We start from the raw sequence: 27,525 nt of genomic DNA, 5'->3' as shown, positions 1-27,525 counted from the left end.
CTTATATGGTCTGCCCTCTGATAAGCTAGTTTCTCTTCCCCTTTTCCCCAGAGTTGAGTAGATATCAGAAGTTAAAGTGCAAGGTATAGTGTAGGCTGTGATTATTTATTAACTCATAGTCAAAAAGCTAGCATGCTAGTTTATGCCTCTAATTGCAGACCTGACATCAGTTTTTGCAGTTTACTCTAAACGCAGCATGAAGTAATGATTTTAAAAAGAAGGAACAGGCCTATTCATGGACTGTCTGTCCTCATATTGTTCTCATGGTCTTCATAGTTCTCTGAGAGGAAATGTTGTAAACAGCACAAAAAAAATCAGTTCCTTTAACACAACCTTTATTGTTCTCCACACCCTCATACTTGACCCGCTGAGTTCCCGCTGGTTCACGAGGGAGCTTTTTCCTATTGAAGGAGTTGCATACTTGACTAAGCCTGCCAGAGGTCTCGTGTTTCCTTGTGTTTATTAAGGGTCAAAAGACAAGTTTCATTAAACTACCTGATTAAGGGGTGTGTGCCCGTTGGAGTATGACAGAGTAAGTGTGGAGGGTGAGTGTTCATAGGAGCATGTTGTTATTGTAAAAACCAAGGGCTTGCCTCTGTCCATCTGATTGGTCAGTGCATGGAGTACGTGGAAACAAGGTATTTGCAAGTGTTTCCTATGAACAATGGTCACTGTTGTGAGTCTTGGTTGGGGTGGGGGGGTGGATGTGTTTGGCTGCTCATCTGGCATATTGCCAGATAAAATTGAACAGGCTGTGCAGAACAAATTCTCAAAAAGCACAAAGGAAGACCAGCATTCTTTGAGCTAAAAGCGATAGTAATTTAGCTTCATGTGAGTGCACTGTTGACACTGATAAATTTTCCTTTGCTTGACTGAAGGAATGTCTGGGTAAGTGATTGTATATTAGCACACAATAACTGAAATTATGTCTGAAGCCCAAATATTGCTTTTTTCCTTTTGCTTGCTTTAACATTCTTATCACTATGCTCATGTACAAAAGGTTTGTGAAATAATAGTCCGAGTAGGCTGAACGTGCAGCTCTTTCTCAACAAATGTGAGAGACAGGCAAAGGTAAACAGTCACACTATTACTGCGATACACTCATGTCAACACGTTTCTACAAATGTGTCACTTTGGCATGACGAGCAGTTTCAGTTACAGAGCAATCAGGAAAGACAAGATCAGCCAATTATAAAACATCTACAACATACCATTATAATCAAGGGTTTTGTTGGCTATTTTGTGAGATATATTATAGGAAAACTAAATTCCATACATTACATTTACAATTTACAATACTAAAAAAATAAAGGTGAATATAAATAAAAAAAATATATATTATCTATTTACTATTAGATAGACCCATCGTAAGTTTTATTTTAAGACTGCAAGTGAGCTCTGTCATAAAGTTAATAATTGATCAGCTACTTTGATCATCTGAAGACCTTTAAAACTATGACTTAACACCACAGTATGACCACTGACACAACCTAGCTGATGATCTGGAGTCAGACACGTCATTAGATCGGCTGCAGACTCTCCCACACGTCCTGCTGAAGTCTGGATATTTTCACCAACAGTGGAAACTTTCACCTCTGCAGGCCTCTCTTGACTCTCTGTTATCTCACTTATCAGGTCTGGGTGCATTCCTGGCAACATTTTTGCTCTTGCTGTTGAAACATACAAGCCGACACGCATCTTATAAAATAAATCTTGAGTATTAGTTTGAGATGGGCAGAGATTAAATGTCCATTTGCATATGTACAATTTCTATAACAAGAACAACACGTATAATGGAAGTTAGTGTAAAATATTGTTTTACAAAACGATTGGAATTGGTCAAATAAAGGGAATGGCTCAGATTTGGTGAGGAATATGGGTGTGGATGTTCAGTCCCAGTAGAAATGTTCTAATAAGCTTTTCACCACACTGAATGTGAGCCACTGCAAACTCACTTCCACTTCCTGTTTTGCAACAGAGATTCCTGGAGCTTTGTGGACTGTGTCGTACAAAGGATGTATGCTTGAGAGAGATGAGAGAGGCTAATCTAAAACAAACACTTATTTCCATCATTTTTGGCTAAACGCCTATTCTCAGGAAAATGGGTATTGCTGGAAGACACAGCAGCTGCTGTTTCCGTTACAGCTGCTACTGTAAAATAAAAAATGTACTCAATATCGTGCAATTCTTTTCTGCAGAAGACAATTAAAAACATTTGTAGTGTTAGTTGGTTTTCACTTTTTGCAAACATCTATAACTCAACGTGAGCGTTGCATGTGTTTTGCATGATCTGAAAAGCTTAGCAAAGATCAGTACACTGTTATTCTTGCTCCCTAATTTTTTTTTTATCATTTAATGAATTGCAACATTATCTCAAACTTTGACATAATTTCCTCATGTTTATCTGCTACAAATTTAGTTTGTTTTAAGCAGCTTTTATCTAAAATTCAAATTAATTGGAAAGTACATGAAAGCTACTGAAACAACCTTGCCTATACAGGAAGGTAAACTTTTCTACATGCATTTGTTTTGTTAATCAAATTTCTTGTTCAGTTATTTTTAGAATATCCACCATCAACCTCATCTCCACCCTATGTCATTTTTAGCTTTTGGTTCAAAAGGTATTATGCTTAAAAAGGTGAACAAATCGGAAAATTGAATGTTAGAACAACCCCACCTGCTCAGACAATTGTAGATTTAAAAAGAAAAAAAGAAAAAAAAATTGACTGGTGGTTAAAAAGTCTGTTGCTTTTGAGATAGCATGAGTTCAGTGGTTTAACAAGCCTTAAACGAAAAAATTGCAAATCTAGTTATTGCAACAAAAAAAAAAAAATGTTTTTCCTTTTCACATTTATATTTGTCCTTTTATATCTGTACACAGATACTCACTTTAGTTGGATGTGGCGGTTTCAACCTGTGCCTAATGTCTAAGCTATTAAAGGGACAGTATAACAACCCTCTTCATGCTACTTTATAATCATTCCTGCTCTCACCTACCGATGCACAATTCAGATATTTGGATGGTAAAGGACTCTTAATATCAAAAATACTTTCTTCTTACTCAAAAGTCTTTCAAGGAGGAAAAAAAAAGTATACTTATCCTCCCTCCAAATAAATGACCTTCCAGTTTGGAGTGTGCCAAAAGTCCATTTATACTTGGTCTCTAAGCATGCATCAATCATGGCAGCTCCTCTGCAGTGGAGCACTATACCCAACATTGAGGTCTCTGCCAGCATGCGGCCCCTAAAACTGTGAAATCATCGCGTACCACCAGATGCAGTAGTCACAAGACAAGCTTTTTTTCATCAAAGATGGGTGTATGTGATGTAAGAGTGCTTTTTCTAGAGTCTTGCAACTCTCAACAATTTTATGCCCTGAGATCATACATTTATTTCATGCTTCTCTTCTTCATTGTTATCATTTCCACCGACATGTGATGATACATGTTTATTCTTTCTCTCAATCGCTGTCTTCACCTGTGCCTCAGCCACTCCCCCATTCATTTGCTGGTTTCTGCATAACCAGTTTAGCCTCCCTCCCTGTTCAGTCTATATAACATGCTGTAGTGGCACTTTACACTCACTTTTCCTGTATTACACACGAGTGTACCTTTCCTTCTGTGAGATCTTTGGGGATTTAACCATGTCGCTTGACCAGGACCTATGTTACCTCTGCAAGGAAGATCTCAGGGATCCTGTTTCAATCCCATGCGGTCACATTTTCTGCTCTGTCTGTATCAAGACCTATTGGGATCATGCAGACCACACTGGACAGTACATGTGTCCCCAGTGCAGGGTCACCTACAACAAGAGACCCAATCCACGCCGCCTGCAGTCCTCACGTCATTCATCGTCATCCCTCAGAAACTCAGACTCTTTCCCACCGGCCCCTCCGGCCCCTGACTACAAATATGCGGGACCCCAGGATGTGGGCTGTGACATCTGCATTGGGAAGAAGCTGAAAGCTGTCAAGTCTTGTCTGATGTGTCTTGCTTCCTACTGCGAGAAGCACTTGAAGCCCCATTACGAATCATCAACCTTCAAACGACATAAGTTGGTCGATGAGATCGGACACCTTGACCGTCAGATTTGCCCGCAGCACCAGAAAGGTCTGGAGCTTTATTGCCGGACAGACCAGATGTGTATCTGTGTGTTGTGTACAGTGAAAGAGCATAAGGGCCACGACATGGTGTCTGCTGAACAGGAAAGGTCGGAAATGCAGGTAAGGGATCATATTTTTACCTATATTACACTGGTTAATATGTTATGACAACAGATTAAATGGTGATAATGGCCAGCAGAAGTAACATTATGAAAGACCGTTCAACCAGTCACCTCTTGTATGCAACAGTGCACCTATTCTTGCAAAAAAATATCATTCTCAGTATGCTGGATATGCTAGACTGAGTATAAGAGTAGCCAACCCTTCTAAAACAAACATGGCCAGTGAGGGATCTCCACCCAAAGACAAGGAAACGTATTGGTGAGGAAGGGTGTCATTATTAGCAGTAAAGAAAACACAATTGTTCTACTCATGTTATTGCACAATAACTCGCATTATAGCCAAAGTTGGGTTTCATTGTGAAAGAATGAAGCGATATTTTCAGTTAACATTAGTAATAATAGAAGTGATAAAGAAACTAATGAACTGCTTTAAAATGATGAGAATGGTTCATATTAGGTGGACAAAGAGTATCCAAAAGTGACTGCATTGTCATGTGAAAGTGGCTGTGGTGTGGAAGGATGCTGTGCTTACAACATTCCTGTCATTACATTACCCTGCCATCTCATTGTCATGAATGTGTTATTTTTAATTGTTCATAGCAACGGTTGGGCGCCACCCAAGCTGAGATTCAGGAAAAGATCCATGACAGAGTGAAGCAAATGGAAGAGTTAAAACAGGCTGTGGATGCACTCAAGGTATGGCTGGACAGTGAATATGTAATTTAATCATAAAGGTAAACAATATATTTTGTATAATGCAAATAAAAAATACACGATCAACATTAATTCTTGGTCTGCTCTGGTGTGACCAATTCTTACTCGGAAAGAAGCAGGAATGTTTTGCAAACAGATGTGTGTAATTTCTTAGAAAGAAAATGAAGCGGAGTTAGAAATAGAACACTGATCATAATTGTTCCTTTAGAGTTCAGCACAACGGGCCTTGCAGGAGAGTGAAAAGATGTTTGGTGACATGCTTCATTCCATTGAAAGAATGCAACAGGAAATGACCAAACTCATCTCAACCAACAAGAAGGCTGCACTTAACACTGCTGAAGGCCACATGGAGCGTCTGGGCCATGAAATTGCTGACCTGAAGAGGAGAGACAATGAGCTGACACAACTCTCTCGCACTGAGGACCATATCCATTTCATCCAGGTGACTGAGAATCAGTGTGGATAGATTTGATAGATTTTAGCATCATTCCATGCAGGATGGATTGCGTGCATGAAATACAGTGTAAATAATTTGGTTCCTCTAGAGCCATCAGTATGTGAGAAAATAAGTGTGCAGGGCAATCTAGTGTGGAGATAAATAAGACTAAGGTTTGTTCTGTTTTTATCACAGAGTTACCATATGCTGATTGCCCAGACTGATGCCGAGGAGCTGCCCTCTGTTACCGTGAACCCTTACTTTTCCTTTGGCACTGTTACCAAAACCGTCTCTGAGATGAAACAACATCTAAATGAGTTCAGCAATGAAGAGCTGGTCAAGGTGGCAAAGACAGGTATGGTCCAGTATGACAGGATACTTTTGTCTAACATAGAATCCAATGTAATTAGTACCTACAATTTTTCGTAGACATGCAGGCTTGTTTTATTATCCACTGCCTTATTCCAATTTTCAAATGCTCTTTTTGTTCCATGAGAATGAGAAAATAAATCACAGTTTCTCTTGTTTTTTGGGGGGTTCTTCGTAACCATTAAACTCATAGCTTCACAACTCTCAATTCTCTCTTCCAGTGAACAAAATGCCATTCTGCCAGCTAGACGACCGTAAGAAGAGAAGGTCTATGAAGTGTAAGTTAATGAAAATGGGAAACCCTAGCTGTCCTGCTGTTTGCTTTGTGCAAAATACACTGGAATTTTGGAACGGTATTTGTGAAAAGCCAGTGTCTTGCTCCAAGAAATTGTTGGTCTGCTGCTAAGCAATGATCTTAAGACTGACATCACTTTAAAATACATATTTATTAGCTGATCTCTTCTATATAAATCACAAATGTTTAATTTTGGCCTTCAGTTAAACTACCATTTAAAAGTCTGGGTCTGTAACATTTCTTAATGTTTATGCTTACCAAGGCTCCATTTATTTGATTAAAAAATATGGTAAAAACAGTAATATTGTGAAATATTATTTAGAAATATTATATATATATATATATATATATATATATATATATATATATATATATATATATATATATATATATATATATATATATATATATATATATATATATATCACAATGTAATTTAATTCCGTGATAGCAAAGTTCATACATTTCCTATTATTATCAATGTTGAAATAGTAGTGCTGGTGAATAGTTTTGTTCTAATTGTGATAAAAAAAAAAATGATTAAATGATTTGAAACTCTAATCTGTCACTTTTGTTTAGCATCTTTACTGAATATAAGTATAAAAAAATAAAATTTAAAAAAAAAATTTTTTTAGAGCGGTAGTGTATTTATTCTCACCTTTAACATGAAAGTACCTAAAGTACCATGTAGAAAGTACCTAGAGGTCCTTCCTTTTTGTCAATAATATAATCTATATGCTGTAGAAGATCAGATTAAAGTTTGACATCATTCTAACACAAAACCCTCTTTTTATTGTGTTTCTAGCTGATGATGTTGACATGTACAAGAGTCCCAGCAACACTCCCCGGACAAGAGATGAGTTCCTCCAGTGTAAGTTTTATTTTTTACTTTTTTACCTGTATGCCCAAGACCAGAGGGCATTGTTGTAGAGATAGCATTGGATATAATGTTCAAGGTCAACAGAAGACTACCTCAGGTGATGATTAATTAAAATAGTATATACATTTTTATATGTTTAGAAGCTTCCATAAAGTGCTATGAAAACATGCTGACATTCATCCTGTTAAATGTCAAACTGTAGTGGGAGTAGCCTAACATCATTCCTTGCATACTGAGTTTGTGTCCAAGCAAACTGTAAGAACAGGCGTAAACTTAGTGAGGGGGTGTATGGCTGATTCATGATAACTGCAATCCTTTAGACATTTTGTCTTCTCTTCTAAGAGCATTGTGGTCTTTAAGAGGACACAAACAATCTACATACACTACCGGTGAAAATTCGGAGTCAAAGAGATTTTTTTTTTAAAGATTTAATTATTCCATTGATCAGAAGTGACAGTAAAGTCCATTAAAATGTTACAAAAGATTTATATTTAAAATAAATGCTGTTCTACTGATCTTTTTAGTAATCAAAGGATCCTTAAGAAAAGTATCATGGTTTCCACAGTTATAGTTTTTAACCTAATAATAATTAATTAATAACAATTATAATAATTCTACTTTATTTTAATAGTTAGAATGTTTCTTGAACAGCAAATCAGCATATTAGAATGACTTCTGAAGGATCATGTGACACTGAAGACTGGAGTAATGATGCTAAAAAAGAAACAAGTTACATTTAAAAATATTTAAAGTAGAAAACTGTTAATAAAAGTAACCTTTAAATAAAAGCAAATAAAAGTCACCTTTATGAGCATAAGAAACTTCTTTCAAAAACATCTTACAGATCCGAAACTTTTGAATGGTGGTGTAAGTCAGAAGACAGTTAATAATTATGGGTGTATATACAGTACATACAATATATACAGTACATACACAAATATATAGGGTGTCTTAAATATGTATCGACACTCTTGGCCCTCTAGATCAGAGACGTTCACACACCTCTGGCAGAAAGCACCTCCAAATGTCCAACCAGCTCTGAGAGCCAATGTGCAGACTCAACCACTAGGCAGGTGATTTATCCACATGCATGTTGCACCATACATTAGGAATGCCGATCTAGGATCAGATTTGCTCTAATCTGTTCTTATTTGGAAACCCTAATTTGCAAAACTGTTCCAAGATCAGAAATCCTATTGCCTAAAATAAATATACAATGGTGTCGGTCTTGTCATTATTTTGTATAATGTATTATTTTGTGTTTCTTTTAATTAAACGTAGACACTACAGATGTGGAATGGTTGCTCTGTAGACTAACTTTTGATTTTACATTTTTCAATTAATAATTGTCTCATAAAACTTGTGTGGTCTTGTGTGTATTAACTTGACCCATGCACATCAGCATTTTGATGCACACAAAATCTCTTGTTGCACTTACTTTATCCAGTCTCAAAGAAAATTCTAGCCTTTAAAGCATCCAAAATGCAGCATATGTACATTGATTAAGATACTTGCATGCAAAGTGGGCAGAGATTCCCATTGTCGTCATAACTTCCCCTCCCCGTTTGACTTTGCACATTCACACAAAAGTTTAAATTCACCAGTCCTGATCAACTCTTGTTTATCATGTTTATTTTATAGATGCCTGCAAGCTTACACTGGACCCCAACACAGCATACAGACAGTTATACCTCTCCCGAAACAACCGGAAAGCAGCACTAAAGAGAGACCCTCAGGCTTATAATGACAGTAACCAGAGATTTGACTGCCTGCCCCAGGTCTTGTGTAAAGAGGCTCTTTCAGGAGGTGCCTACTACTGGGAGGTGGAGTGGAGCGGGGAGGGAGCCTCAATTGGTGTCACTTTTAAAGGTATCAAGAGAACGGGTTACGGAGACTCAGCTCGTATTGGCTACAACCGCAAGTCCTGGAGTCTCTTCTGCTCTGACTCCAGCTACTCAGCTCGACACAATAAAGACCAGGTTGAGATTAACACACCCTACTCTTCCCGTATCGGGGTGTTTCTGGACTGTGCAGGAGGCACTCTTTCATTTTACACTGTGTCTGAGTCCATGTCACTTATTCATCAGTTTAAAGCCTCTTTCAGTGAGCCTGTATATCCTGGCTTCTGGGTCTGGTATGAGTCTTCTATCACTATTTCTCAATTGTAAATGATTAAACCGGACAGGGGATATGAGGGCATTACTACCAGGTTTTTAAAATTTGTATTTTCTATTTTTATTTTTACTTTTTTATGAATGACTTCTGGTGAAGCTGATTACAGTTAGTGCATTTAAACTGAAAGTTTTAAACTTTGATATACCAACTATGTTTATACAGTATAAAAAAAACTACTTTTTACAAATTTGCAAAAATGTTAAAGAAGTTACAAAGAATTATATAAAAATATTTAAATAAATTGTGAAAAAATGTTTAGCTCATTTTCAAAGAATACAGACCTTACAAAAAGTCTAATATCTTCAATGTAATGTTGTTTCCATCTGTGTGATTATACTTTTTGATTAATATGAAGGTTAAGCAGAGGCCACAAAAGTTTTTTACAGTATATCTTAAGTTTGATTTATGTGGGTCATTTTGTTTGCATTAATGATCACATAATAAAATAATAAAATTATTTATTTAACAAATTGGGGAAAAATAAGAGCTGAATCACAGTTTAGAGTATTAAAAAGATGTGACTTCAGACATATTGCGAGAGTGACCTCTACTGGTTGTAATCACATCTGACTCAACAATGGGGCAATTTTGAACAAATAAAACTTTACTGATTTATTTCCTTTGCACTCATATTTTTCTACTGATTAGCGTTGTGTTAGTTTCAGCAGAAAAGAAAGAAAGAAAGAAAGAAAGCATTGCTTTACAATATATTTTGCAGTTCAGATTTTTACTCTCCCTGCTACCATGTTTTCTCAGTGGTTACAAAAATCACACTTTAAGTTTAAGTTTTAATTTAGATTTTTACATTTATGATTAAACTATAAAAAAAATTCACACATTTATTTTTCATCAAATACTACATTTTTAAAGTAGATTTGTACTTCGAATGAAATTTGAAATAATAACAATTTGTACAGTTGTAATATAGACAGTCAAAAATTAATAAATGCTCATGCTGAAGAAAAGTGAATGAATAAATAAAGCAGACAACCATACAAGTCTATGCATTACTGACTGGATTATTATTTTCAATCCATTCACACTGATGCAACCAAGTTTAGCACAAGTTATATTTAAACTGAACATAATTCATGCAGAATATATATGAACATTAATGGATTGTCAATAGCCAAAGTGTCTTTATATTTGGATTGAATTTATTGGTTGCATTTAAGAATATGACATAAGATGACACATATAGGCTATGACTATACATTTTTATAAGACTAATACATATCTGGCTTTATTTACTGTTAACTGTTTACTGTATAATAATGACTATTTAATATTACACCTAAACTTCGACTATGCTAGAAATATGATTTGTACTATATATGAACCTCAGAGCATTTACATTTTTGTGTATTTTGTGTTGCTTCATGATGTTCAATTTCAGGGCATTTGTAGTGCACAGGTACAGGGCTCAAACATAAACTAATGCCTAGGGGGGCCCGGCCCCCTTAATCCTGCCCTGGTTATCACAAGCGAGTTTTACCACGATGACACAACTGATTGCAGATGTTTAATCCAGAACTCAGAATCGAGGTCACGTGTTCCACCCGGACGGATTTCCACTGCGCGCTTATTCATCAGACAGACACACGACCGTATCACGAGAGGGAACATGGCAGCGCAGGTAACGTTAAATCTTATTTAGCATCTTATTTCGGGATTACTGACAAATATACGATTCTCGCAGGTTGTATGCAAAATAATATATGTATTTGCCACTAATGTGTGCTGTCTGTACAGCCTTGAAAAGTTTTGTGAGAAACATTAAACACGTCTGTGAGCTGCGTGCCTCTTTTAGCACATGTGACTCAATTTATTACAACAATAATTCAATTTTAATTCAGAATTTTGAGATTCTGAGGTCCGTTCATGAAAATGGCTAACATCCAGATATTCGTAGATTGAGAATCTGTTTATTAATGGTCCTTTAACTAAGGTTAGCCTAAAACCATAGCTTGTGTTTGTGATGTTTAGCCTGCATGTCAGTGTTTTTATTGGGAATATGAAATTCCCCTAGGTAAACTGCATTATTAGCACATTTGCAACACATTTTCATCACGGAAGTAAAATTACGCTCCCGCATTTTACAGTTTACCGTTAACGTTACACATTTCTGTGGCTTTGCTAAATTGCTAAACAATCTGTGTTGCGCTCGTATGTCACTATGGCAACGCACTCGCTTAACGGCTGTTAATTTATCAAATTACATAAAGATGACTACGAAACATTAAAACGCAGATAAATATTTAATTTTCACACTCACATTATACATAATTTTACACTTTATAATTATATATTTATTTATGAAAGGTTGCAACCACGAAAGTTCCGGAGGTGCGAGACATCACTCGAATTGAGAGGATTGGTGAGAAACTAAATAATAACCCAAAATAACAATAAAACGCAAGAATCTATCTATTTATCTATCTATCATGATTTCTCTCACAGGTGCACACTCTCACATTCGTGGGCTGGGTTTGGATGATGCCTTGGAGGCACGGCAGGTAATATGCAGTATTTAATGACTTGACACACATATCATTGGTTTAAATATTGATCTGTGTTTGTTTAGTACAAAACAACGTAGTAATGATGAGCCATGAACCTCTGTCTCCCCAGGTGTCTCAGGGGATGGTGGGGCAGCTGGCATCTCGAAGGGCAGCCGGGCTGATCCTTGAGATGATCAAAGATGGTCAGATTGCTGGTCGTGCTGTCCTCATTGCTGGCCAACCTGGGACGGGCAAGACCGCTATTGCTATGGGTGTGTTTTTGCATATATATTCCATGATTAATTATCATTTGAAAACATAGAATTAATTCACGCCATTTAATAAACTGCACTTGAGATTGAGCTGAACACACTCACATTAATGGTGTGCATCAAACACAGTTAAATTGCAGAGCCATCGTGAAGTGACCAGTGAGTTGTGTTTGTTGTACAGGTCTTGCCCAGTCTCTCGGGCCTGACACCCCTTTCACTGCTATGGCTGGGAGTGAGATTTTCTCTCTGGAGATGAGCAAGACTGAAGCTCTGAGCCAGGCCTTCCGCAAAGCCATAGGAGTCCGGATCAAGTGAGTGAGGCCAGTTGAAGTGTGAAGCAGCACGAAGTCTTAGATTAAGAACAATTAATAAGCTCCAAAAAGTAATATGCTTATTGTCACTTTGACGTTATGATCTGTCAAAGAATGGGGGTAGTAAGTAGGCTGTCTTAGATTAAATGATCTGCTGATTGTGGATTTTAAAGAATAGTTTACTCATGTACTTATCTTCATAGTTTACTTTTATTGTATGGGAAATAGCCATAATCAAAATATGTCAAGATAAAATAAATTTTTCTGTAAACTTCCTTTAATGTGTTTTTATGGATTCATTACACTTTTTTTAAATAATTAAATTGTTTTAATTAACATCATATTTCATAGATTATAGCATGACTGCTCATGTTGTGTGTTTGTTGTCTGGCAGAGAGGAGACTGAAATCATTGAAGGAGAGGTGGTAGAGATTCAGATTGACAGACCAGCTACAGGAACTGTAAGTCTCTGACCAGATTCACTAAATTAACTTCTCTGTTTTATAATTGTTCTTATGGCATCAGAAATGATGCGTGTAGACTATTAATAAGAAACACTGCAGTATTCAAAAGACGAATTGTCAGTTTTTATTTCATGGTTATTTTAACATTTGACATAAAGCTGAAGTAAATAAGAAAATTTGTCACAGTACACTTTCCAAAAGTTCAATACATCTATTTGGCTGAAAAGCATTATTAAAGATATTTATCATTCTTCATTGGGAGATTAACTTTTCGTTATTATGAAAGTGAGAAATGAGTTTTCAGATATATTGATAGGTTGAATGTAGGACTCCGGTCCCAAAATAGTGCTCAATATGAAGCTAGGAGATGTCCCTAAGTGAACTCCGTTAGACATGAACCACTTCCTCTCTCTCCTGTATTTGAATCAAGGGTGCAAAAGTGGGGAAGCTTACGCTGAAGACGACAGAGATGGAAACCATCTATGATCTGGGGACCAAGATGATTGAGAGCCTCAGTAAAGAGAGAGTACAAGCTGGGTGGGTAGATTATACAGTACAGGATGCACATACAGGATATGCAATCCACTTCTATGTATAAAACAAATGGATCAGTCTGACTTCTGCCACTAAATTTGTTAATCATGTCTGAAACAACTGAACTGAATGCCTGAAACATTTGATGAGCTTGGCTGAAATCTGAACTCTAGTAATGAGCCTTTAAGTTGCATTATTACTATTGATTTTAAACATATTGTTGATAAAATATTATTCATCTTAAGGATGGTGTATTTGCTTTACACGCACGCACGCACGCAGACACACACACACACACACACACACACACACACACACACACACACATATATATAAAACCATTAAAGAGAGAATGAGAGTAAATGCAAGTCATAAAAAGGTTTAAGCCAAACCACATTATTTTCCAGTGAGTGATGAAATAATTCAAGGATGATGCATTATTATAATATTTCATATTCTGCAGAGATGTGATCACCATTGATAAAGCCACAGGAAAGATTAGCAAACTGGGACGGTCATTTACTCGTGCAAGAGATTACGACGCCATGGGAGCACAGGTAGACATTCTCTCTTCGTCTGTGAAATGAATGAATCCATCAATCAATGATGAGAGATACTCTCACTCTTCCCTGAGAGAATTAGTTTATATATGTGTGTGTGTATATATATATATATATATATATATATATATATATATATATATATATATATATATATATATATATATATATATATACTGTTTTTGCTGTTTATTTCAGACTCAGTTTGTGCAATGTCCAGAGGGAGAACTGCAGAAACGGAAGGAGGTTGTTCACACGGTCTCTCTCCATGAAATTGATGTCATCAACAGCCGCACTCAGGGGTTCCTGGCCTTATTTTCAGGTTTGTCACGCTCTTGCAGCTTACTAGATAATGACATGCTCAGTGAAACTAATCCTTGATTCATTTTTCAGAATGAAAGTAATTCTCCGTAGATGTTTGTGTTTGCTGTAGTTGATGATTGATTGTCTGTTCTGCAGGCGACACAGGAGAGATTAAGTCAGAGGTTCGAGAACAGATCAATGCTAAAGTGTCTGAGTGGAGAGAGGAAGGCAAAGCTGAGATCATTCCTGGGGTAAGACGCACAGTCAGATAAGAGAAGTGTTCAAAGAAAAGGTGTTCAAAGACGAGGAAGCCACTCCATAAACAGAAAGTGGCTTTTTTTCCTCTTGAAAACCTTCCGGCCAATTATTTATTTATTTAAATAAGAGTGCAGTGACTTTAAATTAACTCCTTTTTTTTTTTTTTTTTTATAACTTTTTTTTTTAAGCAATGTTATGATTCAATAAAATGTTTGTATAGAAAACCTTTTTTTAAAGAATACATAACACATAAAAGTGCATAAAAATCTTTCTTGCCTTTCTGTTTTTGTATCCATATCTATAACAACTGTGTTCTTCTCAAAAATAAAAAAATAAACATTAAAGCAATTCCTTATAGCATACAAATAATAATTAGCATGTCTCTAAGTATTTCAAAATTATAATTTTTCATTAAATGTGAATCTTTTTTTTATGTAAAAATGATCTAAAAAGGGCTATAATGCCACAAGATTTTAAACTGACAATCAGGATGTTACCAAGAAAAAATATACATATCTGTATTCCACATACACATCTTTATAGATTATTATACCTTATATTATGCCATCTTATATGCATCTTGTAGTTTGTTACCCTATATCTAAATCATGCAATAGATAGAGTATTTGTTTGCAATGGAAATATATATATTTTTTCCTGGTTGCAGGTTCTCTTCATAGATGAGGTTCACATGTTGGACATAGAATGTTTTTCATTCCTGAATCGAGCTCTTGAGAGTGATCTATCACCTGTACTTATCATGGCCACTAACCGAGGCATCACCCGGTATACACACAAACACAACATCTACAGCTAGCATCATGCTAACATGGATCATTTCTCCTCATCCACTGTTGTTTCGTTTTAACAGTATCAGAGGCACCAATTATCAGAGTCCTCATGGTATTCCCATAGACATGCTTGACCGTCTGCTGATCATTGCAACCACTCCTTACACTGAGAAAGAGACCAGACAGATCCTGAAGATTCGGTAAGAAGTTTTTGACATTAAATAATATGTAGTCTTGTGAGGTCTTTTTTTTTTATTTTTTTGTGGCACTTCTCACCATACATGTGTTTTTGTTTCAGCTGTGAGGAGGAAGACGTTGAGCTCAGTGATGAAGCACACTCAGTTTTAACTCGTATCGGACAGGAGACTTCACTCCGTTATGCCATCCAGCTCATCAGTACTGCAGGCCTGGTGTGCCGCAAACGCCGGGTAATGCCAACTCACATATCATAGCCAGTGAAGTCCAATAAAGAAACCGTTGAACAAGCATTTTTAGACTGACTGTGGTTGTTCATTTCTAACAGGGCACTGAAGTCCAAGTGGAGGACATTAAGAGGGTCTACTCTCTCTTCCTGGATGAGTCCAGATCCTCACAATACATGAAAGAGTACCAGGACTCCTTCCTCTTCAATGAAACACGTGAGATTCATCTCTGCATTTCATGCTCTGATTCCCAGGGGTCTTACAGCAAAGGCGCAGAAGTCATGCACATATGTCATATCTTTACAATGCCTTTTTTTTCCAGCAAGCACATGCTTTTATGGTACTTCAAGAGCTGTACATTATACAAAAAGTATATTATATGACTCTAAGTTATTGTCTTATTTAATTGGACAAGCAGTGTTCAAAGATTGCTGCTATATATAGCCCAACAGCACTGGGGATTTTCACAGCACTTGTCTATGTTTGTGGCGGTCATGACATACTGTCAGTCTTCATGCGGACCCACAAAAAAAAAAAAAAATTGTCTCCGAAATTGCCATTTTATATCTAAAATGAAAGTTACTTTATATCAACTTTTACACAGTTTTTTTTACATTTGTAGAGCTGTTGTGTAAAAGCATTCTTACACCTGGAGTCAATTTCAGCCTCATTCCCTCAGCCAAATTACTGCTCAGTACAAAGGCACAATTTTGAGTTCTATTGCTTATTAACATGTTTAGGGTTTAAAAGTTATTTAAAACATCTTCCTCTCTCTACATTTCTTCCTTCAGAATCCTCTCAGATGGAGACCTCCTAATGAAAGAGGACATGAAGAGGTGTCTCCATTCGTCGCTCCTGTGAAGATCATTTACTCTTATGACCTCCTCCCTTAGATGTGTTCAGACAGTTGAGTGTTCAAGCATCAAGTTTTTTCTTTGGCATCTTTTTCTTTATTTGCTACTTGGTATTGTTACATTTTATATGTTTTGCATTGAAATAAAATTCTCTTAAAATATTATTTTTTGACTGTGTAACATGACAACCAAAAGATGAAATAAAAACTATTTGACCATGAATTCTTTTGTAATGACACTGTGATTTAAAATCATCATGACCCAGAAAACGCTGATAATGATGATGATGATTACAACACAGATTCTACAATCAGTATATGAAATCTACTTCCTTATGATATATATTTACTTAATTGAGTGATTAATCTACAGTACTGACATTCTTAAGCAGTATTCATGAATCAAACCTAATGTTTATGTGAGGAGCACTTTTTTTTTTAAAGATTTTCTGTCAATTTCATTATGTGCTAAATTAGTTACATTACATTAGTTGCTAAAACAGCATTTCAATTTTTTTCTTTTTAATCTAACATTTATTTTTGATCTACTTTCTGCTTTATTTCAATTTACAAAAATATTTTTAAATATTTTTAGATTTTGGTTTAGTTAACAAGTCTGCCACGATTAACTTCTATTTTGATAAGGCACTGTTCTCCTTATGATGCTGATCAGTTGTAGTACTACAAGTACTCGGCTAGGTGGCGATATTTAATCAATATTGAGCAGCACTATATTCTGTAAAGTGACAGTGGATAGATGTGTGTGTGTGTGTGTGTGTGTGTGTGTGTGTATATATATATATATATATATATATATATATATATATATAGGTTTTTTCCACTTTAACCAGTATACCAGAAAGTTTAATTCAATACATTATTAATTTGAAACTTACAGATGGCATTTGGCAAGGATTGTATGTACTTAACAAAACCAGAGTGAGATTTAGAAACCCAGAGGTTTTGATTTTTGGTCTTCGCTAACCAAGTAGAAGAAAAGCCAGTTCATTCACAGTAGGATGAATATATGCACTGTGGACCTTTTCTTTGGGGTAATCTTAGCAAAAGGGCCTTACAAAGTCCTCATCAGGTCTGAGGTTACAAAGCAACGTTTCCGTAGGCCGCATGAGTGAACATAGTCTTCCATTTACAGGGTGTCTGCCTGTTAAAATACATGACTAACAAAGCAGCAGGCTGCTTTAAAATGGAGGAGAGAACATAAGAGATAATCCTTGGAGACACATTGAGTAGACGCCACTGGCTGGCCGGCCGTCTCAAAGAAGCTCTGGATGAATCTGGGCAGAAGATTAAATCAAAGGTATATAAATTGGAAAGGTCTGTGAGTCTGAGAGGGTTGTATATGTTCTCCGTTCCTCTCCAACATCCCAGAGATAAGGTCGTAATTCAAAACCGCCCATTAACGTGCTAGGATAAATGGCAGTGAGAAGGAAAAGTGCTGGAAAACTATACTGAATCCAGGTCCGGTTACTTCAGTGCGAACCCTGAAAGTTTAGACAGACGCTTCTGTTCAGGAGACACTTGACTGTTTCTTAAGAGTAATGGACCGGAGGAATTTTTCTTGTGTGATTATTTTAGGTTGTAGACTGGCCAGGGGGGAAAAAAACTATTTTTTTGCTATCTTAGGTTGACTAATCATGACCCACTTTTTCTTCTTTGTAGACTTTTTACCTTGTGCGCTGAAAAATCCCTTTAAGAGAGCATTATTGGAATACAAATCACTTTCATGAGAGATTAAGGGGAAAAAGGATCCTCACTGCTCCCTCTTAGACGTCTTACCTGAGATATCTGTGATGATTCATAACTCCCCTTTTACTCGAGAGGATTAATCTGTCATCTGTATCCCACAAATCCCTTTCAGTCTCCTGCTGCATATCTGTGGGCAGCACTCCCAACATCCTCTGCTGCAGCATCACAGAAGTGTCTGCTGGAGACATAATGCAAAAGCAGAAATGGTGATAAATCGAAAATGACTTGAGTATATAAAATAAAATAAAAACTGGTCGTAATCGATAGAGAATCCTGTGGAGAAATGGAGCTCTGCGGCTGATGTTAGTGTTTTATTTTTAATCCATTTACACAAAGTAGTATAAAACGTAGTTTCAAATATTATATATATATATATATATATATATATATATATATATATATATATATGTGTGTGTGTGTGTGTGTGTGTGTATAAATATGTATAGATAGATAGATAGATAGATAGATAGATAGATAGACAGATAGATATACAGTATACACATACACGCATAGAGAGAGAGAGAGAGACCGTATTGTGAAATTAAATTTTAAAATAACTTTTTAATTTTAATTGTTTTAAAATCTATTTTTTCTTTCCTGTGATGGAAAAGCTGAATTTTCAGCAGTAGTGTGGTAATGACATCAGCATCACTGTCACTTTTGATTGATTTCATATGTATTTGAGGTATTACTTTTTTTTTTTCTAATTTTACCCAAGCTGATCACTGTCAAGTGACCATATTGCATCAGCCAGAATTTTAATATCAGGGCTTATTTGCATATTCACACTTGATTGAACAGATTGCTGTCTGAATGGTGCCATTCCATTTAGATCTGCAACAAAAATGTCTCTGCAAAATGGATATAAATCCATTCTCATTCTCTCTGCAAATACAACAATTTACTACATGATGTCAGTACTGAGCAACAACATTTTCTGTTGAATGTTTTCGTCACCTCTTGTAGAATTGATTTGGCTTTGACTCCTTCCATGCATCTTCTATTCAAACATCAGTCTGATCAGTGAAAATGCATGAAATGACCAAGTGTAAATACTCAAGCCTTAGTGCTGGGATGCGTGTTATGCAATGCTGTGTGTGTTGCTAGATTTGAGGACTGTAAGGTATGAAGCAATCTGTTCTTTACCGTGGTCCATCTGTGTGTTTTGTGGGGTACCAGCGAGTGCTTTCGCTCAGCGATTGAACATTCAAACCCTGACAGATTGCAACAGTCTGCGCGGGTCATCCTGACATAATCACTGATAAACCACCACATGCCCTCTTCATTGGCAGCTTGACCCCATATCTTGCATAAGGATGTTTAATGCTGTTTTTTTTTTCTGTATTTCAGATGAGTATAAGAAGGGAGAACTCCCTAAGGACGGTGTGCTGCAGTTTCTGTGATGTGTTAAGCAGCTAAGATCATCTTCTCTCCCTAGAAACAGGCATCTTCATAACGCTCTGGGAACTGCAGCATCCGTCTTCACTGAGCACACCCTGTTCTCCCTCCGTCTCCTCGCTGTTCTTTACCTTCTCTTCTAATTAGTGGTTCTTGCTAGAGTGTACAGACTGGTTTAGTGGTATGAACGAACCTCTGTCCCAAGTTTTAAACTTTTGAAATGTGATCCATACTTAACAGCTAGTGCTAAAGATATGAATATTGCCTCAATTTATGTGGCTTAATAAGGAGAGGGAGAGATCTGACGCATCTGGTATTCAGAAATAAAACTTGCAATAAAACCCACTGATTTAGACTGATAAAGGAAATCTAAGCCTTAGAGACTTGACTTGGGCTACCTCAAAGTAAACCTACCTGAGAAACAGGACACCCGGACAACAGCATATCAATATGCCAAAAACACTTTGAATGCCATAGAAACTGCAAAGCGATGTCCAAGCAACTTCCCAGAACACTCCACTGAAGGTTTATATGGACATGCCCTGAGTCTGAAAAAAATAGATATCACTTAAAGTTGTATTTTTTTATATAATGTTGGATTATTTGGACATTTCTCGGACTATAAGTCGCACCTGAGTATAAGTCGCATCAGTACAAAAATACGTCATGACGAGAAAAAAAACATATATAAGTTGCACTGGACTATAAGTCGCATTTATTTAGAACCAAGAACCAAGAGAAAACATTACCGTCTACAGCCACGAGAGGGCGCTCTATAATTTCAGTGGTAGACTACAGGAGCAGTGAGTGAGCAACATAGAGCGCTCTCGCGGCTGGAGACGGTAATGTTTTCTATTGGTTAATTTCTCTTGGTTCATGTTAAATTAATTTTGATAAGTCTCACCTGACTATAAGTCGCAGGACCAGCCAAATTATGAAAAAAAGTGCGACTAATAGTCCGGAAAAAACGGTACTTTATTTGTGGCAAGTACGCAGAGATCATTTTTCCTCTCACTGCATCTGTGAGGGTCTCTTTCTCTTTTTTGTCTTTAGTACAGCACCTGCCGCCTGTTATTTGTGCTGTTTTCTCTGTCTGGCTTCACAGTCTCGCTCTGCTCTCTCTTCATGCTGGCTGCTTGCTATGTTTCGATGCTGTCATCTCCAAAAGGTACTTCTACACATGTGTGCTGTTCAAACAAATACACTCTCTGCTGTATAGCAAACCATTCACACACACGGACACCAAGACTGGCAGATACTGAAACATCCGGGTGTGTGCCTGTGATCGTCCCCTCGGGAGTTGCGATGTTTGAGCTTCATTCATGCTCGCACACAGCTTGGCGTGTTATATTTAGCAGGGAAAAGTAAACCGAATGTTTCTGCTGTGGTTCAGATAAAACTGTGATTTAGCCACTTAGTGTGGGAATCTGTTTGGAGCACATCACAGGACTGTGCATCTCTTTTGTAGATATTACATTTACGTAACTGTGAAAACGTCCCTTTGTGTGTATGATGTTTGAATAAAAATAAAATTTTAATGGACTCTAAAATTGACATTTCCATTTTTATTCTTGGTAAATGTTTTTTTTTCCCTCCATATTTGCAAAGATAGGCCTCGTGTAATGTTCAGTAGAAGCCCATTTATGCCACAAGAAAAAGTTTGAAAGGGAAATAGGTTGAAATTATTACTATGACTATACTAATTCATGAATATTAAATATAAAAATATATATAAAAAAGACATATTTATGATATAAAAATGTCACGATGGCACTTTAATAATAAATAATAATAATAATAATGTCCTAACTAATTAGGACATTATTATTATTATTATTATTATTATTACTTTATTCTTTACTTTTTTTTTTTCTTTTTTTTTGTCTGTTGTTCTATTGATGGCTATTGGTCTGTCTGTTTTGACTCTTCAGCTCATATGAACTGTAGATTTGAGCCTAAAATGGCAGGCTTTACTTCACTTAATTCTTCCTCTTTCCATTTGTGGCTTCTGCTGCAATCCTTTAATTTTCCCTAGTCAAGTGCAGCCTACAGGAGACTGCTGAGAGTGCATTCACACACACACAAACACACACACACCTCCAGAATAGCCCCCCATTTGTTCCCATTGATGTGTGTGTGTGTGTGTGTGTGTGTGTGTGTGTGTGTGTGTGTCACATCTTAGTGCAGTAGTATTTATTAGAGGGAGATTTGCTGCAGGCGTGTGACAAGACAGTGTAAAAAGTTTTCCCCCTCATTTGCTTCATTTGCTCTCTTTATTGTCATCACAGTTGCTCCCAGGCGGATAATGCTCAGTTTTCATAATGGCACTTTAGAATGCAGGCTAAATTGAATGAATCGAGTGGCCAGGTTGTGTGTAGATGTGATGACACCCAAATGATGTTGATTATAAAATCACTTTCAGTTATGGAACAAGTTGTTGTGAATGAGGGTTTATCTGAATGTCACACTAGTGTGAGTGTAACAGGGTTAAGGACCGGTGGAGTGAATCACTGCTTGCTCATGTTGCTCAACCAGCTTTGAAACTCAATGGCTAATGCATTATATAAACACGGATACATGATTGTGTGAGAGAAGCAGTGAATGGTGTTCATGTAACTAGTTCAACTACTAGCCTCAACTTGTTGTCTTTTATCTTTTTGTATGTCCCTTTTGAGATTGTATGCAGACGGAATTAAAATGCTTCACATGATATTTGACGTTCTGCCTAGGAAAAGAAATGTTGATTCAAAGCTAGGGGTTAAACAGGGTTCATTCCCTAACAAATTTCAACATTTCAAATAATCAATAATAGTGTGCAAAGATGTTTATCTAACAAACAAACTCAGTTAAATCATTGACTTGCACAACAATTTTGACTTGTCAGATATATATATTTTTTTAATGTAAGACATGTTTAAAAAAGTATTATAAACTCTAAGAAAAGTCAGTACAAATAGGGCACTATACTGTAAATATGAATTCATTTTCTGTATTTATTTTTCACAGGTGTTTTACCCACATTTTTAATTATGCATTACATTGGCATTGTGTTTTATGGTTAAAACTTAAATAAAATAAAAATAAAAATTCCTTTTCCATTTTTCTGCAGATTTTTCCTTATGTAGATATAATGATACATCAAACCTTGCATATGAGATCTATTTGGAATGAAAGTGTATTTCAACTATAAGCATTTTTTTTTTTTTGTAATCTACATAAAGTCATACCATAACTGTGCACATTTACTCTAAGTATTGCTTATATTATTTGAAATTCTGAATCTTATGTGTACACTCCTTTCTGCACAGCCTGTGTGGTGAGCAAAGAATAGTAGAGAGAAAGAAAGGTATTTTGAGGTGATCTGGGGTTAAACTCAGTTTCAGCATGGAGCCATTTTATCTGTCAGAGCCCAGCAGGCCTCTGTGCACAGAGACGGTGTTCTTCTCTCCTTGTGAGGGAGGGAAGCAGTTTGTCATCGAGGAACTTTTTGGCATTGCCAGGGACTGAGAGATTTCTCTTCTGAATGTTATTGTAGCATTAAACAGTGTAGATAGGAAATTAGCTCAAAAAGATATGTCAGTGTGGAAAGCTGGATGACCGAGAAAGAACTTCCCTCCACGTTTCAGAGACCTTGAGAAATTCTCACAACCTGTATAAGATCAGATCAGTTGATTGGGGTGAATGTCTTAAAAAATAATTCGACTGAATAATACAAATTTAACAATATAAATTTTAACAAGATGATTGTTTCTGATGTATACATGCACTAATTTTAGGCCAAGCTTTCTTGTGAAAATATGGGAAAAACTTGGAGCTACTGGCACAAATGGTTTACTTAAGCTTTTACTGTGTTCATTTAAACAATAACAACAGAATGGCAGAATGTACACGCCCTGCACCATTTGTCTTCTTGGCACAGCTCCAGCTGTGCTCATATGTTGAGTAGGGTATACATACATGTTGTAGTTAGTCGATTCCACTGCAGTGCTGCAAATGAGTCACATGTAGCATGCTGTGTTCATTAAGATGCATGTGAGAAAATTCACAAATGGCCCTAAAACACCATGAGGCTCTCCACGAGACACACTTGTACAATCCATCTTAAGCATCGGTGCTAAAGAGGCCATTAGCAGTTTAATTAGGTTGCACATCTTTGTCCATCGAACACACACTCCTCTGCAAGAATGTCTTATAACCAACACATTGCATTACACTGCAGTCCATGTCGGTGCTCGTAAGTGGATGAAATCAAGGTGGCATGAAAATTGAAAGTAATTTTTAAACTGGCAATTAATTTAGCATGTCAGTCTGAATTACCAAGCTTATAAGTTTCTTAATTGCATTAGTGCTAAAGATAATGAGTTCATAATGAGAGTGCTGTGCTGTTTACCTTTATTCTCATTTCTATCTGCTTTTGACTGTTGTAATATATTTGTATTATTATTATTATTATCTTTTATTACATTCAGAAAAACTTTGAATTTGGTTATCCATGGCATAGCTGCGGACTGCATATCCAGGTTACTGAAACCTTGAAATTGACTTTTTAAAGTCAATTCAATGTACTGCTTAGTAATATATGCTTTTGTATTTATTCATTTTAGTGAAGCTTCTACACTAATAATAATAATAATAATAAAACTATAGGCCTATACAAGAATACCAGAGTATGTGTATTTCACATGTTAGGGGCTTTAAGATAATATTCAGGCAAGAATATGAAAAAAAATTTTTTCATGTCCACATATTTAATTCATTGGTGAATTAAGGCCTCAGATGTACATTTAACTGTTCTGTCTGACTTCAGAAACCACATCCATAAAAGCAGTTCATGTTTTCATTGAAGAAATACAGTTGGATGCCTCCATTACGTTGAAAGCATGAATTTGTGAATGGGTTTGAATTTGTCCCCAGGGCTTTATTTTTTAGATAGAAGATCAGATCAGTGTGGTGTCGTTCTTTTTCATCCCTATATTTAATAAAGTTTGCTTTTGAGCTAAGCATGTGTAATATCAGTTCCTAAATGCACAATTATGCTGAATTTGGTGTTGTAGGGCTCTATTCTTAGCTTTGACCTTTTGTATTTCTGGCATTTGAAGAGGAATAGCAAATACGCTGACTGCACTAAAACGTGCACAGAATAACTTCATTCATAATCAGATAACATAAATATCATGCAGTGTGAGTCAAATTTTTCTTTCTAGTGTTGCAGGCTTGTGAAGTTTCAGTCACATTACAAACCCTCATACTTGTTATTTACATACTAAGGGTGGCCATTGCCTAAAATACCCAGGTTGTGTGACATTCATGAGCTATAGAGAGCAGAGCAGACAGCTCCTAATGCTTTCGATTCGCTCTCGGGAACCTACTTTGGTGTCTTTTTTTCGATCGGTGTGCAGCAACGATTCAAGTCAAACTACCGAACAAACACGTGCTTTGCGTTGCTTTGATCGTTCCCTGCAGTTCTCACCTTCTCAGGTGCAGCCCCACAATTGGTCAATTCTGAACAATACCTGCGTGTCATTGGTCAAACTGCTTTGGATGTTTTAGGCAATATTAAAATCCTGACCGGGACGTGTTCTGTATGAACGGGGCATATGGCCACCCTATACAAACCAGCTATCAGGTATTCACTGTTTGTTTTTGTATTTATATAAGCTATTAAATGTTGTACTAGATGCTAATGGTTGTTAGATTCATCCAGGCATCAGATGGATGACCTTGTCAGCTTAAACATTGCCTGTGTTTGAACAGTATTTCGTTATTCTTTACATTTTCTTTTGCTCTAATAATAAAGACAACCCCCCTTTATTTTAGATTAATTAATAAAGATAAAGATTAATTAATTACAGAAAAAAATATTCCCGCATTTTTAATAACTTATTTTTGCACCGCGGAACGTTTCTCACTGGATTTGTTTCGGCGGACCGATTATACTGAAGCACCAACTAGCGTTCGCATATCACTGCAGCACATCGAGCCTCAAGTATCACCTCAACGCAAAACATATAGCAGCTAGCGTGGACTTTACACTTTATGTTGAACTATGTATTATTTTGTTGGTGCAACAGTTTATGTTGAACTCTTTATTGTTTTGGCCAAGGTTATTGAGAGTTAGACTTAGTATCTTATGGCCTCTGAAGCAACAGAGAGATGTTTTCTAATAGTCAGTGTTTCCAATGTTCTGAATGTAATTGACAGTATTGTGTTTTACTTAAAAAAAAAACACTTTACAGAAGGTTCCAGCACCTATAAGCTTCCTGGATTTCTGAAATCTACTATTTCTAAATTGTTTCTAAATATGCTATTGCTACACTTCATGGCAAAAATTGCACTGGTCTGCTAGACTTGGTTGAACAAAAATAAACAGTATTTTGTTGCTTAAGCTTATGTATTCAGTCATTATTCAATGGTATACTATAAATCCATGTGAAAAAAAATTACTTCTCACTGTTTTCAGGTCAAATATTTATATGCGATTAAAATGTGATTAATTTCGATTAATTAATTACAAAGCCTCTAATTAATTAGATTAATTTTTTTAATCGAGTCCCGGCCCTAAATACAATAAATACAAATAAATAATACAATAAAAGTTAATGGGGTTGTTTTGTACTCCACTGACTTTTACAGAGAAAACAGCTTGTTTTGTGTATTCTTTATACAAAAAACACTGAAAAGCATCTTCAAAATATCTTCTTTTGTCTTCCACAGGAGAAAGTCATACATGTATGGAGTGACATGAGGATAAAAAATGACAGAATTTTCATTTTTGGATAAATGATGCCTTTCTCAGTACTGTTTTAATAGAGAACAAGGGTCTTAAACTAAATCACAGTGTCTGTTCTGAGGCTTCCATGTATGGATTTAATGTTCTTACTAGCAAAATGGCTTAAAAGAAGTGACTTGTCAAAATAACCAAACAAAAATTGACACAAGCCTCAGCAACTATTTGCTCAGGCTTGAAAGTGCCCCTAAAATGATCCATGTTTTAATTTTTTCTTTCTTTGGACCACAGAATGCTTTATCACTTCCATGGAAAAGAGATCGCTGCATTGATTTTCCTGTTGAGTAGAAGGAACCATTCTATCCTGTCTACACCCGAGAGTTTCCTGTCAGATCTCCACTGGCCTGTTGACTTTGACAATATTTTCTCATGGTGTCATGCCAGAAATAGGTTTGGTTTGCTTGGTCAGTGCATTTCTGTGAGGTTATCAGAGTCCAGTGGAGGAAGGTCTTCATCACTTCATCAGTGCACTTCATTTATACAAATACTGAGTTTTCTGATTTGAATCCATCCTTAGAAAATTGATATATACTCTGTTCATTTCAGAATATTGAGTATATATATTTTTCTCATTTCCTTACAAATGTAAATATTGAAATGGCTGTCAACATAAGATGGATCATCTTTAGTGTGTAATACTGAAATGGAATGGTTAGATTTTAAATCAGTCAAACGTTGAAATGTTATAAGTAGATAAGGACCTTCCTGTCAAAGTTTCGACGGTCACTTGTGATTAGAAAAGCTCCCGTGATCAATACTTCTGACTGAATGCAGCCACAGCAAGCAATTTTGGGGCGTTTGAGGCCATTAGCTCCATGTTTAACTAAAGGAAAACACCTCATTATTGGGTTAACTTTATTTTTGGAGATATTTGGCCATTCTGTTCTTTGTGCTTTTTTTGTGGCCAAGTTAGTGTCTGGAGGAGCTTTTCTGAAGTTTCTTCTGAGGTAATTCTGTACTCAGCTGTGTGCAGATTTTTGTGAACTTTCTCGATTTGCTTTCATATGCAATTCAGGTCACACCATTAGCTTATATATATATATATATATATATATATATATATATATATATATATATATATATATACTTTTATTTTTTTCATCTGTAATATTGTTGAATGTGACCATTGGTGCATTTTCTTATATTTTCAGCAACAGTGAATGGCTATGTAGGTGTTTCATGTCTTGTCAACACACTGGTGACCTTCTCCAT

The 27,525-nt window shown here is 36.3% G+C and overlaps 2 protein-coding genes across 5 annotated transcripts; both read left to right on the top strand.

Annotated features, from left to right (window-relative positions):
- Positions 1-364: 364 nt before the first annotated feature.
- Positions 365-9,707, top strand: LOC128007921 (tripartite motif-containing protein 16-like). Of its 3 annotated transcripts, none has more exons than XM_052592843.1 (8): positions 366-4,221; positions 4,824-4,919; positions 5,146-5,379; positions 5,569-5,728; positions 5,964-6,020; positions 6,843-6,908; positions 7,901-7,990; positions 8,559-8,708. In XM_052592843.1, the coding sequence occupies exons 1-7, from the start codon at positions 3,643-3,645 to the stop codon at positions 7,957-7,959; spliced, it is 1,251 nt and encodes a 416-aa protein (XP_052448803.1). In that variant the 5' UTR covers positions 366-3,642; the 3' UTR covers positions 7,960-7,990; positions 8,559-8,708. The 3 variants fall into 3 exon arrangements, with proteins under 3 accessions (XP_052448802.1, XP_052448803.1, XP_052448804.1); XM_052592844.1 differs by having other exon boundaries at positions 7,901-7,986; positions 8,559-8,707; XM_052592842.1 differs by lacking the exon at positions 7,901-7,990 and having other exon boundaries at positions 365-4,221; positions 8,559-9,707.
- Positions 9,708-10,623: 916 nt separating this feature from the next.
- On the top strand, positions 10,624-16,584 carry LOC128007958 (ruvB-like 2). 2 transcript variants are annotated; one of them, XM_052592846.1, is made up of 15 exons: positions 10,626-10,728; positions 11,415-11,469; positions 11,553-11,608; positions 11,724-11,865; positions 12,047-12,176; positions 12,571-12,637; positions 13,071-13,177; positions 13,638-13,731; positions 13,933-14,056; positions 14,194-14,288; positions 14,963-15,081; positions 15,167-15,286; positions 15,385-15,514; positions 15,610-15,724; positions 16,300-16,584. In XM_052592846.1, exons 1-15 carry the CDS (start codon positions 10,717-10,719, stop codon positions 16,323-16,325), a joined length of 1,392 nt encoding a protein of 463 aa, XP_052448806.1. In that variant the 5' UTR covers positions 10,626-10,716; the 3' UTR covers positions 16,326-16,584. The 2 variants fall into 2 exon arrangements, with proteins under 2 accessions (XP_052448805.1, XP_052448806.1); XM_052592845.1 differs by having other exon boundaries at positions 10,624-10,728; positions 15,610-16,584.
- Positions 16,585-27,525: the final 10,941 nt, after the last annotated feature.

Source organism: Carassius gibelio, chromosome A5 (assembly GCF_023724105.1).
Source record: "Carassius gibelio isolate Cgi1373 ecotype wild population from Czech Republic chromosome A5, carGib1.2-hapl.c, whole genome shotgun sequence".
In the NCBI taxonomy this organism is placed as follows: domain Eukaryota; kingdom Metazoa; phylum Chordata; class Actinopteri; order Cypriniformes; family Cyprinidae; genus Carassius; species Carassius gibelio.
Note: the sequence above shows the minus strand (reverse complement) of the source record. Positions and strands in the feature narration are given on the sequence as shown.

Coding starts and splice junctions, on each gene's coding strand:
- LOC128007921 (XM_052592842.1), top strand. CDS start 3,643: ATGTCGCTTGACCAGGACCTATGTTACCTCTGCAAGGAAGATCTCAGG. Junction 5,729..5,963: donor GGTCAAGGTGGCAAAGACAG/GTATGGTCCAGT, acceptor TCTCTCTTCCAG/TGAACAAAATGCCATTCTGC. Junction 6,021..6,842: donor GAAGAGAAGGTCTATGAAGT/GTAAGTTAATGA, acceptor TTGTGTTTCTAG/CTGATGATGTTGACATGTAC.
- LOC128007958 (XM_052592845.1), top strand. Junction 11,470..11,552: donor CACTCGAATTGAGAGGATTG/GTGAGAAACTAA, acceptor TTTCTCTCACAG/GTGCACACTCTCACATTCGT. Junction 13,732..13,932: donor ACGACGCCATGGGAGCACAG/GTAGACATTCTC, acceptor TGTTTATTTCAG/ACTCAGTTTGTGCAATGTCC.